The sequence below is a fragment of the Haemaphysalis longicornis genome, unplaced genomic scaffold (genome assembly GCF_048455015.1).
Source record: "Haemaphysalis longicornis isolate Haplotype H1 unplaced genomic scaffold, Haemaphysalis longicornis Haplotype H1 scaffold_7, whole genome shotgun sequence".
Lineage (NCBI taxonomy): Eukaryota > Metazoa > Arthropoda > Arachnida > Ixodida > Ixodidae > Haemaphysalis > Haemaphysalis longicornis.
Window position 1 is genome coordinate 97,320,407 of NW_027526422.1, and position 14,510 is coordinate 97,334,916.

At 47.0% G+C, this 14,510-nt stretch overlaps 1 protein-coding gene across 1 annotated transcript; it reads left to right on the forward strand.

Annotated features, from left to right (window-relative positions):
- Nucleotides 1-1,081: 1,081 nt before the first annotated feature.
- LOC144146426 (neprilysin-4-like) lies at nt 1,082-12,745 on the forward strand. Its single transcript, XM_077678379.1, has 5 exons — nt 1,082-1,776; nt 3,137-3,353; nt 6,475-6,669; nt 7,564-7,974; nt 11,850-12,745. Exons 1-5 carry the CDS (start codon nt 1,082-1,084, stop codon nt 12,087-12,089), a joined length of 1,758 nt encoding a protein of 585 aa, XP_077534505.1. The 3' UTR covers nt 12,090-12,745.
- The last annotated feature ends 1,765 nt before the right edge of the window (nt 12,746-14,510 follow it).

Here is a 14,510-nt window from a genome sequence, read left to right on the forward strand (position 1 = left end):
AGAGTTCCCGTGGCCATCTCCGGCTCGGTACTACGGAAATAAGGATGACGTCGAGCGGTCAGGGAACATCCGGTTCAACTCCCCAATGCAGCCATTCTCTGCGTTTTTTCAGCCGCCTGGTTTGGTCTCAAGGCAATTTTTCACTCCTGAAGGGGCCGAGATTGTCGTCTCTCTGCACGGGGCACAAGAGCCGCTCGAAGAATATGGTTTACCCACCGAGACTCCCAATGTGTTCCAGGGTGCTTGCTTCTCGAATTTCGCCGGTATCCATGCGTCACCGGCCAATGCAGGATTCGTATTTCGCGATACGTCCATTCAAAGACCTCCTGGTCGTGCTAGGAGCCTGACTACTGCCGTTGCGCCGAAAGCAACTAACGTTCTACAACTAGAACCCATGGCCATGCATGTTGCTGCTCCGGAGACAATGCCGCCCCGCGCCGCAATACAGGGGAATCAAGAAGAGGCACGGCGGTTCACGCCCGTTGCGAGTAAGCGGCCGTCCAGGTCACGAAGCATTAATATTGTTCACTCTCTTAGTGACTCCGAAGAAAGGAGCTCCTTGGGCTCTAACCCAAGCATGACTTCCAGTATGGAGACCGTCCTAACTCGTGCGGGGCAGAGTGGAGAGCCAACATCCATTAGCTCGACGGACAAGATTATTCTCACAGGGCGACGTCGATTGCACGGTGATTTCGCGAATAAGATTTACCAGCCTTCCAGCGCTGTCCTCTACGGAGTCCTTTTGGTGGGAACACTGGCCGGTATTACGGCTGCATCCATTCGGTATTTTGGGCATTACGCTGCACCATCGCTATTGTTCGACATTACAGAAAGTGAGTATGACATAACCGCCAGCCAGGCGGGGCCGTGGGTGTTCAGTCCAACACCGAAAGGAGCTTCCTCGCTATCCGCGAAAAAGGAATGCAGGAACCCGTGGTGCAGCGAGCAGCTGGCAGCCCTCATTCGCTCATTTAACGCTACTGTGCGTCCGTGCCAAGACTTCTATGCCCACGTGTGCTCACAATCACGAGTAGGAAACGCCACGCCTAAAAAGCAAGTGTCCCAGCCGGTGTCGCAACGCATGGTCGGTTTCTTTCAAGGCACCCGCAAACCAGGCAGAGAAGCGCAAGTGCTTGGTGCCGCCAGACAACTCTGGAAGGACTGCGTTGACCTGGCCACACTGAAGCAGCTCGGCAAAGTCCCATTTCAAGATCTTCTCAAGAAGACCGGTTTGGGAGGTTGGCCTTACAACCAGGAGGATGCACTCCCCGACGTTTGGGAGGTCGCGGGAAAGCTACAACGTCTTATGGAGCTTGCACCGCTCGTCGAAGTGAACGTGCGTATCGACAACACCTTGAGGTTGTCTCCGGGCTACTGGAACTTTACAGCGGACTCTGAAGACGTGCTTGGCGCCATGATGACCGTGAGAACCGATAGCTTGCGGCTTTTCCAGCTTGCGGAGGACGTCGCTGCATTCAGTTACAGAATGAACGCCATGCTCTATAGCCACGAGCCGTTGATATCGCACCACCAGGTAAGCGATGCCGACTTGGTGCTTCGGCCCTTTCTCCAGGTGGCGCTGGGTGGTCTCATACCGGACGTCGGCGTAGTGGCCACTGAGCTGGAGAACTTCATTGATCCTCTCGTGCAACTCGTGCGCGAGACGCGGCCCGAGACGGTCCTCAACTTTCTCGGCTACCGGCTTCTCCGTCACGTGGACCTCTTTACACTGCCAGTGGTTAAATCTGATCTCAAATCTGCCCAGCACTCCACAAGGTGAAATTTACGGCCTTATTTTACATTGTTATTGCGCCTTTCAGAAAGAACATCTGCCGATGACGTAAGCGTAGTTTGTGTACAGAAGCTGGTGCTTGGTAACTTTATCGGTGCCTAATGTTCTTTTTCCCATATGCTGCCCTTTGGTCGTGATCCAGGAGTCGTCACTAATTGGAAGCCTAACTAAAGAGGAATAAAGAGAGGGTTGAAGCTAATGGGCAGAGGAAACAACGACAAAGACTGATTTTAGTGGATTGCGTTCTAACATACGAAACAATTTTGTTGGTCCTGGAGTCACGCAAGGCGGCCTCATGCGATTGCATTTCCATTAACGTCCTAAAATGCCACGTGTTTGGCAGCGTAACGACTTACTCAATGTACTATGAAGAAAGAGAGCCTCTGCCCATGGAAGAAACTTAACTTTTGTTTTGAGGTAACCTTCCATAAGACCATAAAGATAATGATATACCTTGCATTAAAATGAATGTTTAGGTAGCCTTTTGGCACTTCTTACAAAATAAACCGCGTTAGCCTTAGCGATTTCGGAAAACGTTCCAAAATGCATCGTAGGTGAACTGCAGGAAATTGTTTGGCTACGGTGCTTGTATTTCTGTCCTTCTACGTAGCTTAGATCATATAGTTTGCATTCTGCCAAGGTTGTTGGTTTAATGGTGATAGCACTAGGAAACGCCGGGATGCGCTATAGTTGAAGCTTCCATATTTTTGCTTTTGATGCACGTTTTCTTTCATTACTATCCGGAAGATGTGCTGGGCTACTCGGCGCCCGATGGAATAATGTCGAATAGTGCCACATCTAAAAAAAAAAAAAACTTGAATAGTTCCGTAGGATATCTTCCTTGTCAAGATTACAACATGTTTTGCAGAAAAAATCGTTCTTCGTCTCTCTCTTTGTGTATGAGAGCGTGCGCGGTTGTGTGTGCGTGCGCGCTTTTTTTTTAAACGTTGGCACCACTCTGAGGGCGCTACCTTATTCATAGTTTTCTTTTCAATTTATATGTGTCTGTAGATAAAAACAATGATACGCACATAGCCGATGTGAGAGGTATTTGTGATGCCATGCATTCCAATACACGGCCCGGTTCTCTAAGAAACCGATGCCGAATAACGGCATTAGCTGCGAAGAAGCGGGGAAACTAAAATGGGAGCAACGGCGCCTCTGTGTCGCGTTTGTGTATCCCATTACTGTGGCCTCCTGGCTACAGCATGCTATCTATGTGAAACCACAAGAACTACACAGCAGCTTTTCCTGCCGCTGTCCTTAGCACACCGCCGTTAGCTCTGTTCGGGCTTTTCTGCTAGATATGGATTGTCTAATCGCTGTCGTACCCTACACGTGCAGGAGGACCCGCTGCACACAAGTTGTGCTGGAGGACGCGCTGCCGGCGGAGCTGGCTGAGTACGTCCGCTATTCAGCACTCAAGACCCAGCTTGACTTCGGCGCAATACTGTCTGTGGAGAAGGATCTTAAGCGCGTAATTAGTGCGAAGCTGGACGGTCTGCCGTGGATGGACAACCAGACAAGAAAGAGAGCCCAGAAGCGACTCCGGGACCTTAAGGTAGGCGAAATGCGTTTGGATCCAGTACCATTGACTATCACGCAACCACCTTTGTAAAAAGTTGAAAAAGAAATTCCTCAACGACAAAGAGCTAGAGAGACAGGACGCCCTGTGATAACATTTACAGGAGCGCTTGTGCGATCATCCTGTTATTTTGTCATTGTGTGCAATGCACTCCAATTTTTAAGCTGTGCACTAGTCCTACAATCGGTTTTAGCAGCCATTTTACTCATTGTACCCTTCTTTGCCTTTCGTCACCCCACTTCACTTCCGACAAGGTTAGTTGGCTGACATGTAGAGCTTTTTTACCCAAAAGCATTCCTAGCTCCCTTCTTGAATGCCCTTAGAGCCTCAGAGGACAGCATCTGTTGCGGAAGTTCATTCTACGCGAGGATAGGAGCGACAAAGCCGTGGTTGAGGGTAAAAGCGAATAAGCATTCTAGACACGTAGCAGAAATACGGTTCAACAAGGACTGCTTCAAATATTCCTTCTTCGTGCAAACTTCCCGTGATTGGAACAAATAGCCTAAAAGCACTGTAAGCGAAGCGAAATACGAATATTTTGTGTCTCATGTCTTGAGTCGCAACAGTGAAAATGCTGACTGCTAAGTGCTGCATTGCTGTGAGCTGGCTTTCGTATAAACGGACTTTCCGGACATTATACATACGTCTACTTGAGCTTGTTTCTGTGCAAAGCAATGGTCATTGTTATTTTTCTGTATTATATGTACTTTGGTTGTCGAAAGTGTATTCTACCCCTATCTTGGTCCGTACAGACTGATAATATGTTCAAATAAATAAGTTTTGACAAGTGTAAGCCTAAGGCAGGTGAACAATATGTCCTTCCAAGCAGGGGATGGTCGTGCTAACGGGGTTTCATTCTTTTAGAAAAAATGATTTGCACAGGCACTTGGGAAATTTGTTAATCTAAAAGTCCGAACTACGTTGTGTAATTAACACAATATGGTAGAGAGGGTCTTTACAGATCCCTTGATTGCATCGTTTTGGCTGATCTGTATACATACATACGTATTGTTTCCGCTGGAAAAACGGCCACGCCTAGTTTAGCAGCAACAAGGCTTGTCCAGTTTCCGCTCTGTAAGCCGTGATTATGCAAGAGTGCCGAAATTATGCCCCCTTAAAATCGTGAATATGCGAAAACGGCGCTAAACCAAACCAGAATGCTGTTCTTTTGAACTTCTCTGGCTGGTCTTCCAGAACAGTGTCCAAACCTCGAGTGTATATTAAAGCAGTCTTGACAGACTTATACAAGCTCGTGCTACGAAACATGATTGTCTCCTCCCAAGGAGAAGATGGTTGTGCTCACAATGTTTGATTCCCAATCTTTCCGAAGAAATGACTTACATGGTCAATTGTAAATCATGCATAATCGAAAATTCCTTGCTACGCAAATTACCACCATCCGGCGTCTAATGTTTGGAAGTAATCCTTCCGTTTATATTCATGGCCTTTCAGTGTATTTGCATAACGTTTTCTTTCCACTGGTGAAATGGTCTGGGCAGATTTCGGGTGATATCCTCGTCGCCGTTCAGCGTACACGCATAACTTCTTGCTTCCGCTACGGAAATGGCCACGCCCATGCTAGTAGTAACAATGGTAATACTGCTTTCGTCCGACAATATGCCTCCTAGAATTCTATAAGTTTATAAGAACTCCAAAGTGATCCCCTACTGAGTATGCAACAGTGAGTAATGAGGATGCAACATGGTGCTGGAGTAGGGAAGAAAGGATACACTCTCAGAGATTTGTTCACTGGTCTTTGCCATTTAAACTTTTGTGCCTAAGCTGTCGTGCAAGAATCGACCCTTTGATAAAGGTGAACGGGCGGTGGCGGCGGGGGCGGGCGGATATGGGGGGGGGGGGGTGAACTTAGATGCACTCGTTCGACGTCGCAGTAGCAAGTGCGTGACTATTCGTTCTCTCAATGTTGAAGTTTGCAAAGTGTTGCCGATTCGCGATTCCCCCTGCACGTGCCGAAGCGCATCTACGTTTTTTTTTTTTTAATCGATATGCTACAGTCATTACACATGTATATCGAGAAGGGAACCCTCGCACATTCTAATCACGCTAGAAAGCACTGTGGCCGAACAGGCAGACCTCTTGGAACACCGACAACAAAGGTCGATATTCTAAGTAATATAAATTCTGTAACACGCACGAGGGGGCCGGCCGACAATTTAATGACACAATGGCACGCCAAACAAAGCGTACGAAAACATCTTCACGACGGTGGGAAGAAGGGTTAGTGGTTTACAAACATGGCGAACTACAGCGCACATAAACGGAACGAAAGAAAAAAAAGAGACAAATAGGAGCAACCGTGGTTTTCTATTTTTGTCTTGCGTTCTGTTTCTGTGCGCAGTTTTTTCCCATAAAACATCTTCATTGCCTTCGTGCAAAGCCATCTGCATGCATCACAGTTGTTAGGCTCTCGTTGCAAATCATCCCCTATTCCGTCTAGGGCTATCTTCCGCGACCTCGTCGTAGCCGCAAGAACAGGCATGGCCATACGGCAGGTTTCAAAAGAAGCTTCTAAATATTATGGATCACACTGTACTTTCGATCAAGAATATTGTGGTCGTGAATAGATGACGATATGGATATAGCCACGCAGAATATCTCTGCATTGTTCCTGTGTAAGCTTCAACACTCCACCGCCTAAGCGAAGACGGGCTAGTGGAGATGCCTGGTAACACAATATATTCCTCGTCGTTTCCAGTCGACCCTTGTTGCGTTCAAGCCCCCATCCTCCTCCACAACTTTAGTGACACTTCAGAAGAGCGTAGTATGTCGTTCTTGTTTTCGCTTTTCCGTTGACAGGGTCCTGGTGCGCCTGATTTCCGACCTGTGTCCGTTAAGTGTGACGCTCCGTTGTTGATAATATGCGAATGTATTTTACAATATACAAATATTTACTGCAAGGTACCCAGCTTCGATAATCCTACTTGTTGCTGAAGAAAAGTCATGCCTTTCTCAGCCAGAGTCGCACATTTGGTGGTGGGATCATCAACCCTGGACAGGAATCATTAAAAGACAGTCCTTCATCTTTATTGTCTGTCTTGGAACTCGCGATGTGCGAGTGAGCATTAATCCCGTGCAGGTACGCCTTTCCATGGACCGCTACGAAGGCAGGGACGAAACTGCGGCCGTGCAACTACCGGAGGCGCTCCCGTACCAGGCTCTCGCAACCTACCAGCGATTCCGCGAGGCCCGCTTCCGAAGCCGCATGCTCCGCGTCGTCGCCGTCGAGACCAACGCGACAGACCCCGACTGCACACACGACGCCGAAGACAATGTAAGGCTAATGTGCTCCCCTGAAAATTCCTGGAGCCAGTAAGCATAGGTGTTGGTAGGCTCGAACGGCATCAAACACTGCATTTAACATGGTTCAAACCAGACATCTCTCCACCTGTCCGCGTTTGGTTAACAAACAAGACATAGAATGACGAGCGCACATTGCTAGGCTAGTTGGTTTGCATGCATTTTGGAGTGGTGGAGCCGCTAACGTAAAAGATTACAAAACAACACAAGACTGGCACCAGCCCTAACTGGCGTCTGCCATGTTTTGTAATCGTCTAGCTTGACGCCTTCACTATCAACAGTTTAAGAAAGAAGAAGCTACCCAGCGCTGACGGTGTCATCATGATCAGCGTTGCTGATGAAGTCCTAACTACGTCGCCCACACCACTGCTGCTAGTAACGATGGGTCGCCACTAAGTAGTTTCGGTAGCTACAGTTGCTCCGCACTTCGGCCGTTTTAAATGTTTCCATACGTCCTTAGTGGCTGTCCTAAGAAGGTATAAACCTAGGATGAAGCGCTAGAAAATAAGTGCACTAGTCACACCGCAGACCTCTTTTGTGAAACCGGAGTAATGATTTTTCACAGGAAATGTTTAACGCGATTCATTAGATATTCACCTAGCAACCGATGTGCCTCCCTCGAAGGCATCTCTTCTAAACAATTTTCACCCGCTTTAGTGGACCTCGGTTGCACAAAATTTATCGCCATCCCTCCACTTTCGCGAGTCTTATAGAGCAGCTACTTCTTCAGTGATTAAAATTCCGACTTTAGATTACTTAATGAGCTTCAAGCTCCCTGTTGAGGACAAAGCCTTGTTAGGTGACCCTTTATTGTTCTTTGAGGCCATCTCCCATCTCAGTCCACAAACGCTTGGCATCTCTTGCGTAGGTGCTGTACCTGAGGCCGTACTCGGCAGTGGAGACTCGCGCCCCACGGAGCCCACTGTGGCCCATGCTGCAGGGTGCGCGGCTGGCACCCATGCTGGCGCGGTGCATTCTGCGGGCAGTTCTGGTGCCATCGCCCCCAGAGCGGGGAGACGGCCACAGCCGAGGCGGCCGCTGGTCGGCTATGACCAGCGTCAGGTTCAACGAGTTTCTCACGTGCCTGCGCGCTCAGCACGTCCGCGGCACGTCGACGTCAATTGGGCGCGTGCGAGGCACGCTCACGGCGATCCAGAACGCTGCCATGGTGCCGGCAAAAAAGGCGTACGACGTGTACGTGGTACGACTGGCACGGATAACCCCCCTGGAACACCTCCTAGGGAGCAGTGACGCCCTCACCCCGCTCGGTTGGAAACAGGTGAGCACGGGTGAAACTCTACACTATGTTGACTGCGAGCTGCACGGCCGTAGGGTAGGAAGCCTCGGACACATAAACGTTGAAAGGTGTCACCAGCCTCCGCCCTTACACATTCATGCTTGTAATTGCGAGCCCATGTTTGGCAGCACTTAAAGGGCCATGCAGACAAATTACAAGCTTGTTTCATTTGAAAGATTGCGTGTTTTAAATTTCCCCACCTTATGTCCAGCTGCAAATTATTACGCTTTATTCAACGAGGAAATAATAAAATTAAGTCAAAATATTGATTATCCTGCCAAACTCGTGTTTCGTGACAAATGCAATGACGTAACAAGGAACGGTCTTCAAGCGAGCGGTGGCCCGCTGTTGTTTACTCTGAAGCGTCTGCGGAAGGCCTTTTTTTACCGTATCGTGTGAGTCAATCCCAAAGCGTCAGACCGCTGTGCAGTTATAACAAGCATAGTGTGCACACTGGCTGGTACGCACTGGTACAATCTATGCCCAATCATTCTTTCTGCTATAAAATGAATATTAATCGAACAGATTTAGGGGAAAACTCCAAGGTGGAGTAAGTTTCCGTGAAGGAAAGTTTGACACCCACCTATATGCAGCCATGCGGCTACAAAGGAAAGCTATAGCTTTCACAGAAACTTCGCAGTTGAAGAGAAATTCGTCCTGGTCCAGGATTCGAACCAGGGACCACCACTTAACCGGAGCAGTCGCTCTACCAACTGAGCTAACCAGGAGGGTGAATTGATCAACAACTCGCAGTTAAGGACAGGTGTTAATCGAACAGATTAACACCTATCCTTCTGGTCGATGTTCTGTTCGATCCTTCTGTTCGGTGTTAATCTGTTCGATTAACACCTGTCCTTCACTTCGAGCTGTTGATCAATTCGCTCTCGCGCTACAAACGACTAGCCTCCTGGTTAGCTCAGTTGGTAGAGCGACTGCTCCGGTTAAGTGGTGGTCGCGGGTTCGAATCCTGGACCAGGATGAATTTTTCAACTGCGAAGTTTCTGAGAAGGCTGCGTAGCTTTCCTTTGTAGCCGCATGGCTGCATATAGGTGAATGTCGAACTTTCCTTCACAAAATGAATATTCATTACACTTAACCGAAAACAGTTCACTCTGCAAGCCTATAAGCGCTCCTACACTTGTGTTTGCATTACGTCTTATCTAGTACTACGGGAAATGAGCTCCTGAGTTGCACGGCCATTTGATTTTTTTGCATAATTACATAGCTTTGTTGAGCGAAATTTACGTTAAAAGGGGTGTCAGTACGATTCTAATGAGGCAAACTTTGGAATAAGCCACGCGTGATATTTCAGCATGGCCCCTTTAATGAAGACGAAACATGCCAACAGATTCACTAAAATACAAGGACATCAGTGTTGCCCGACCTTCAGGGTCGTGCGGCAAATGACGCAGCGTTTCTTGAGGCAAGACATGAGTTAACGGCAGTGTAGCGAAATACTGACCATGCGTATTGTTTGCTTTGCGCAATATGCGCTCCCGCATCAAGCTAAGTTTAATACTCCCGGACAAAGCCTGAAAACAGTTCGTTCAGTGTAGACTGAATCTGATGTTTAAGCTCAGCCAAATTCATGCGAGGACTTCAACATATTGCGCAGTGAAGTGGCGAAGCGCAGCACAAGACGAGGGACAAAAACACAGAAGACGACACACAGTGCGCTACGTATCGCACACAGACACGTAGCGCACTGTGTGTTTTTGTCTGTCATCTTGTGCTGGCCTTCGACGCTCCACTATGTACCAACTCGCCCAAACTACTACCCTGTCGCACAGTGAAGGCCTCGGTTCGCTGTTATTTTTTAAGGGCTGGGTAAGGATAATGAGAATAGGGTGAAAGAATAAGAATGCTATTAGAAAAGTATGCATAAGGAGCTCTGCATTCATGTATGTGCGGATAGGCGCGTTCATCCGGGGCATCGGCGAGTCGCGTCTGTGTTTTGTTTACCTCTGCAATGGGTGCTCGCCCTCGCCCGAAAACCCCACTCTTGTTTGCCAAACTCGGTTTACCCGCTTCAACCACGCCAACACTTCTGGCTGTGGTTTTATGTAGGTGTCCTCACGGGAAGGGGGGCAAACCTCTTTCTTAAGGTTGGCCGCCGTGAAAGCTTGAGAGAAATAAAACTTGCTCATACCTTTACCGAAAATTCTTTCACCAGTATGTCGTGCGCTAAATAGCTTCCCCGGTCATCCATTGTGGCAGATTGGAATGCCTGGTAATTTTAATTGTAACATCTGTTTGCTGCATTCGGTTATGATTTAATTTAAAGCCCTTACGTGAACGAATATGAACGCTGATGTAGCGAAATCGACTAGCAATAAGGAATTTCACTAAACGGAAATGAAAATTATACTTAGCACGCTTTTTGTAAGGATTTCTATGCTGTTTTCCGCAAAGCGACTGATCATCTTCCAAGTTTGGTCGTGCTGCAAAAGGAGAGTTTTTCGAAGTTATACCGCAAGATGCCGGCATGAAGCTTGCTGGAAAAGTGGCTTGACAAATATAGTGAAACATGTAGCTAGTCAAAAAGGCTAGTTCTCTACAATGACGAGCGCGAAAATAGCCAGGGGATTACCGTACATACCATTTGGTGCTATCCTTTCGCTATGGTATCAGTCGAAAGTTAGCGCTTACCAAGAGCATCATGGGAAGCGGTGCTATCAAAGTGGGCAGCTACGCAGCTTTAGGGTTAGAATGCTGATTCATGTAGACTTTTCTAGTGTCTAACATACCGAACCTTTCGAACAGCCACAGCGTCAACAAGGACAAAACATTTTGTTTCTGGTTGCATTGGCAAGCGAGGCATTCTTTATCACGGGAGTGTTAGCAACAAATGGGCGGCATTCTCCAGAGAGAATTTGAGTTTACCATTTTTTCATGAGGGGGAAAGTAACTCGAGCAGGGTGCTACAATTGCGGCTATTGTACAACCGATATCTTGCTGAATGCCACCTTGCTGGACTTGAACTTGCTTTTTCAAGCTTCTTAAACTGTGACACCTCTGTTTGGTAACGCACTTTAAGGCAAAGTAGAGTTGCAATAATACTTAAATCCATCAGGTTTACCTTAGCCTATCAGATCACACTATTCCGTGCCTACCCGTTTTAGCGGATTTTTCTTTACATTAAGATTTTGTGTGGGCATGTGCAATTTGGTGTATTTTTCGTTGGTAGGTAAATAAAGCCACAGCGTTTTAATTTGGGTTGCTGTGAAAACTACTTTTATCTTTGGTGCACACGTAGCTTGCGGTTGTAGGTGACTGTTCGTGGGCTCAGTTTACCTTCGGCGAGCCAATTAGGACTTCCTCACACCTGCTATCTTTTATTCTACTGCATGAAGATATCCATGTTTTCGAATTATTCGAGTGTGCTTGAGATGAAGGGGTATTTCTTTCGCTCACTTTCAAAGCTGAACCATTAAACACTCACTGAGCGAAACGGCGCCTAGACTTCGTGGAGTTGAGGCGTTCTAGAGCGAGCCGTTCCATAGAACGCGCTTAAACTCCACAGTAACGGAAGGTGCTCGTCAAGGACAGTAAGAGAGCTCGAAACTACAGAACAGCGTAAGAAAAAAACGTAGAGTCAAAGCCGCCATCATGGGCAATACTCACGACACGTGGTAACAGGAACGAGTAGTGGCGCAGCACGTAGGATAGAAATCGAAGCCATCCGAAAACTAAAAGGGAAGCGGGTCGCGAAGCACATATCGCCTGAACCCGCAAGAGGCCTAGGCCTTCGAGAACAGCTGTGGAGGTATAATTTCGCGCGTTCAGTTGGACACAAGGGCTTTTGCATTCAAACGACATAAAAAGTGTTTAACTGTCATCGAACAATTTTTTTTCAGGTCAAACAGGCGATGATCCAATCTTCTCGAGCATTGCAGCTGTTCTACGCTGCGTACGCTCGCTCCATGTGTCAGCGCCCGAATCGACCTGGGCAGAAGGAGCCACACATTCCACCGCGGGACCTCGTCAACGGGCCGCTCTCCAATGACCCAGATTTCCACCGGGCCTTCCACTGCCTTAAAGGCGAACCCATGCGACCACAGCCCACGTGCCGCTTCTGGGACGGCCCGCCTCGATAATATTACACACAGCCCACTTCCGTTGTTTGCTTTTGGCTTGGAGCAAGGAACAGCGTAGTGTTATCAACTTGTGCTTTTGGGCTGGTTATTTTTTTTAACCGCTGATTATTTCGGCGGTACCTAAGTCGTAAGGGCGTCAATATACAAAGATTATTCCCTGTTTCATATGCACGCGCAAATGTTTGTTGTTTATGATTGGAGGAAACATAATACTGGTAGAGCACGTTTGAAACCACATTTTTTGTATGGAGTAGCCAGAACAATTCTAGACGGTTTTAAAAATACACAATTCTCCACGAATTTTGTTTCGGGAATTTTGGTGCGTTGTTTCACGTTCGGTGTTTTGTCGTTTTTTACTGCATTCACGTAGACAATGATTTCTTCCTTAAAAACAATGCCCCGAGCTCCAGACAAGAAAAAGCAGGTAGGTAATCTGCGACACTTGTAGCTTAAATTTTTAGTACACTCACGTTTTTCTTAGCTGTGGATATTTATAATGCGTTTTTTTCTTTAAAAAACAAATCATTTCTAATTTTTCTGCGAGGCCAGGGCCCCCATGTTACACGTTTCACTGGATTCTGCCTTCCTAGGCAGCTCTGATTTCTCTCAAAATTTCATTAGCCTTGTCGATGTTCCTGTTGTACAACACTTGCATTCAACGCATATTTGAAGCTGCACAGCTTTTTTAGAGCTCAGTATTTTGCACAGAATAAAAACCATTCAACCCGAGATGTTGCATAGAGTACATGGTTATCCTGCGCTAGGGAAAGTTGTTTTATCGTGGCGAGAATTGAGCAACATACTTTGCTGTTGTATCTTACCCATCACGAAAATTTTTTGTATATGCTTATAGATCATGCTGATTTGATTGATTGTAGGGTTTAACGCGCCGACGCAACGCAGGCAATGAGGCGCGCCGTAGTGGAAGGATACGGATTAATTGTGACCGCCTGGGGATCTTTAACGTTCTCCAAAATCTCGTACACATGGGCGTTTTTGCTTTTTGCCTCCATCAGAAAGCAGCTGCCGCTGCCGAGAATCGAACCCGTGACCTCCTGCTCAGCAGCGCAACGCATTAGCCACGAAGCCACCGCGGTGGGTAAATAATGCTGGCAAGGCAAACGTATTTCAGAGAGGGATACTCCTACTTTATATCTGATAAAGTAGGGTTCATTTCCCTAATTTTTACCGCGCTATTCTTATGCGACAATATTATTGCCGTAAAAGCTCGTTATTTGGACTTTCATTAAAATTTATGAATAATTCGAGGTGTACCATTTGGCCCGGCAAACCTCCAGAGAAGTGTGGGAATATAAAAGCCCATTGATATAAACGCTACTAGGCTCCGCCACAGATAATTCAAACTTGGGTAGACCGCGTTGGTGGCTTGGCGCTTGAGACACGGCCATAAAACGCGCCGCTGCATTCTTACACATTCTGTGTAAGGGTCCCCGCGACACCTTCCCCCCTTTGTCCTCGTCCACATACTGGGAGGAAGCTCTGGCGAGCTCTGAGATGGCCGCAAAAAATACAGTCCCACGCAGACTGTGATAATTCGTTCGGGGAATTCTCCATTTTTCGGCGAACTTGCAGCTGTCATTTTGCCCAAAAGGGAAAAAGGGAATTATTAATAGAAGCAGGGAGGTTTAAGAGTCGTGGAGTAACAGAATCAATAATGTCAGTAAAGCGGACCTCGCATCATGTATTACCGGTTTCTTTAAAATGTTCCCTTAACACTCCGTCGGAAACATGTTTAATATCCGCAAGCCACAAGCGTCGAATACCGCTTACAATCCAGTTCATAAAACAGGGTATACAGTGGCTACGTAAGGTAGACATAAGTGTAGCTGGCTAACGCCCAAAACCGAACAGGAATCCACATTAAGATATATCAGCTGCAAGAAAATAATGCTCAGAAATTAGCGCTGAATTCTTCATTAACCTGCGGGAAAGAAGTGCAAGAAATAGGGTATTTATGACTTTTTAAATTGGAAATTGTCTTCTTAGTACAGAACTTCACTTCGCGCAGATGCCTGGAGATCACGACAACTATCTGAACACAATGTTTTTTTTTTGTCTTTCTTTGATTCATTGCTTACACATTGTCCAAAGTGATGAGTTCATAGCTAACGATAGCCTAAGTTTATTGGCTAATAACAAAACGACCATAAGAACAGCAGCCTACTTATAGTACGCGACAACTGAGACGCGCGCTATAAGGGCGTGCTTACACGGAAAGAATAAAAGAACAAAAGACGAAGTTATGGCAACAGTAGATCCAAATAGAACATAAACGTGTCAGAATTTTTTACCGAAGCTTCTTGAAGCACAGTACAAAGTTTTGGCAAGTCTTGGAGCTGTGTGTGAGGGAGTTTTATGGTATGAAACCGCTGAACTCCTCCTGCGTCGTTCTACATACAT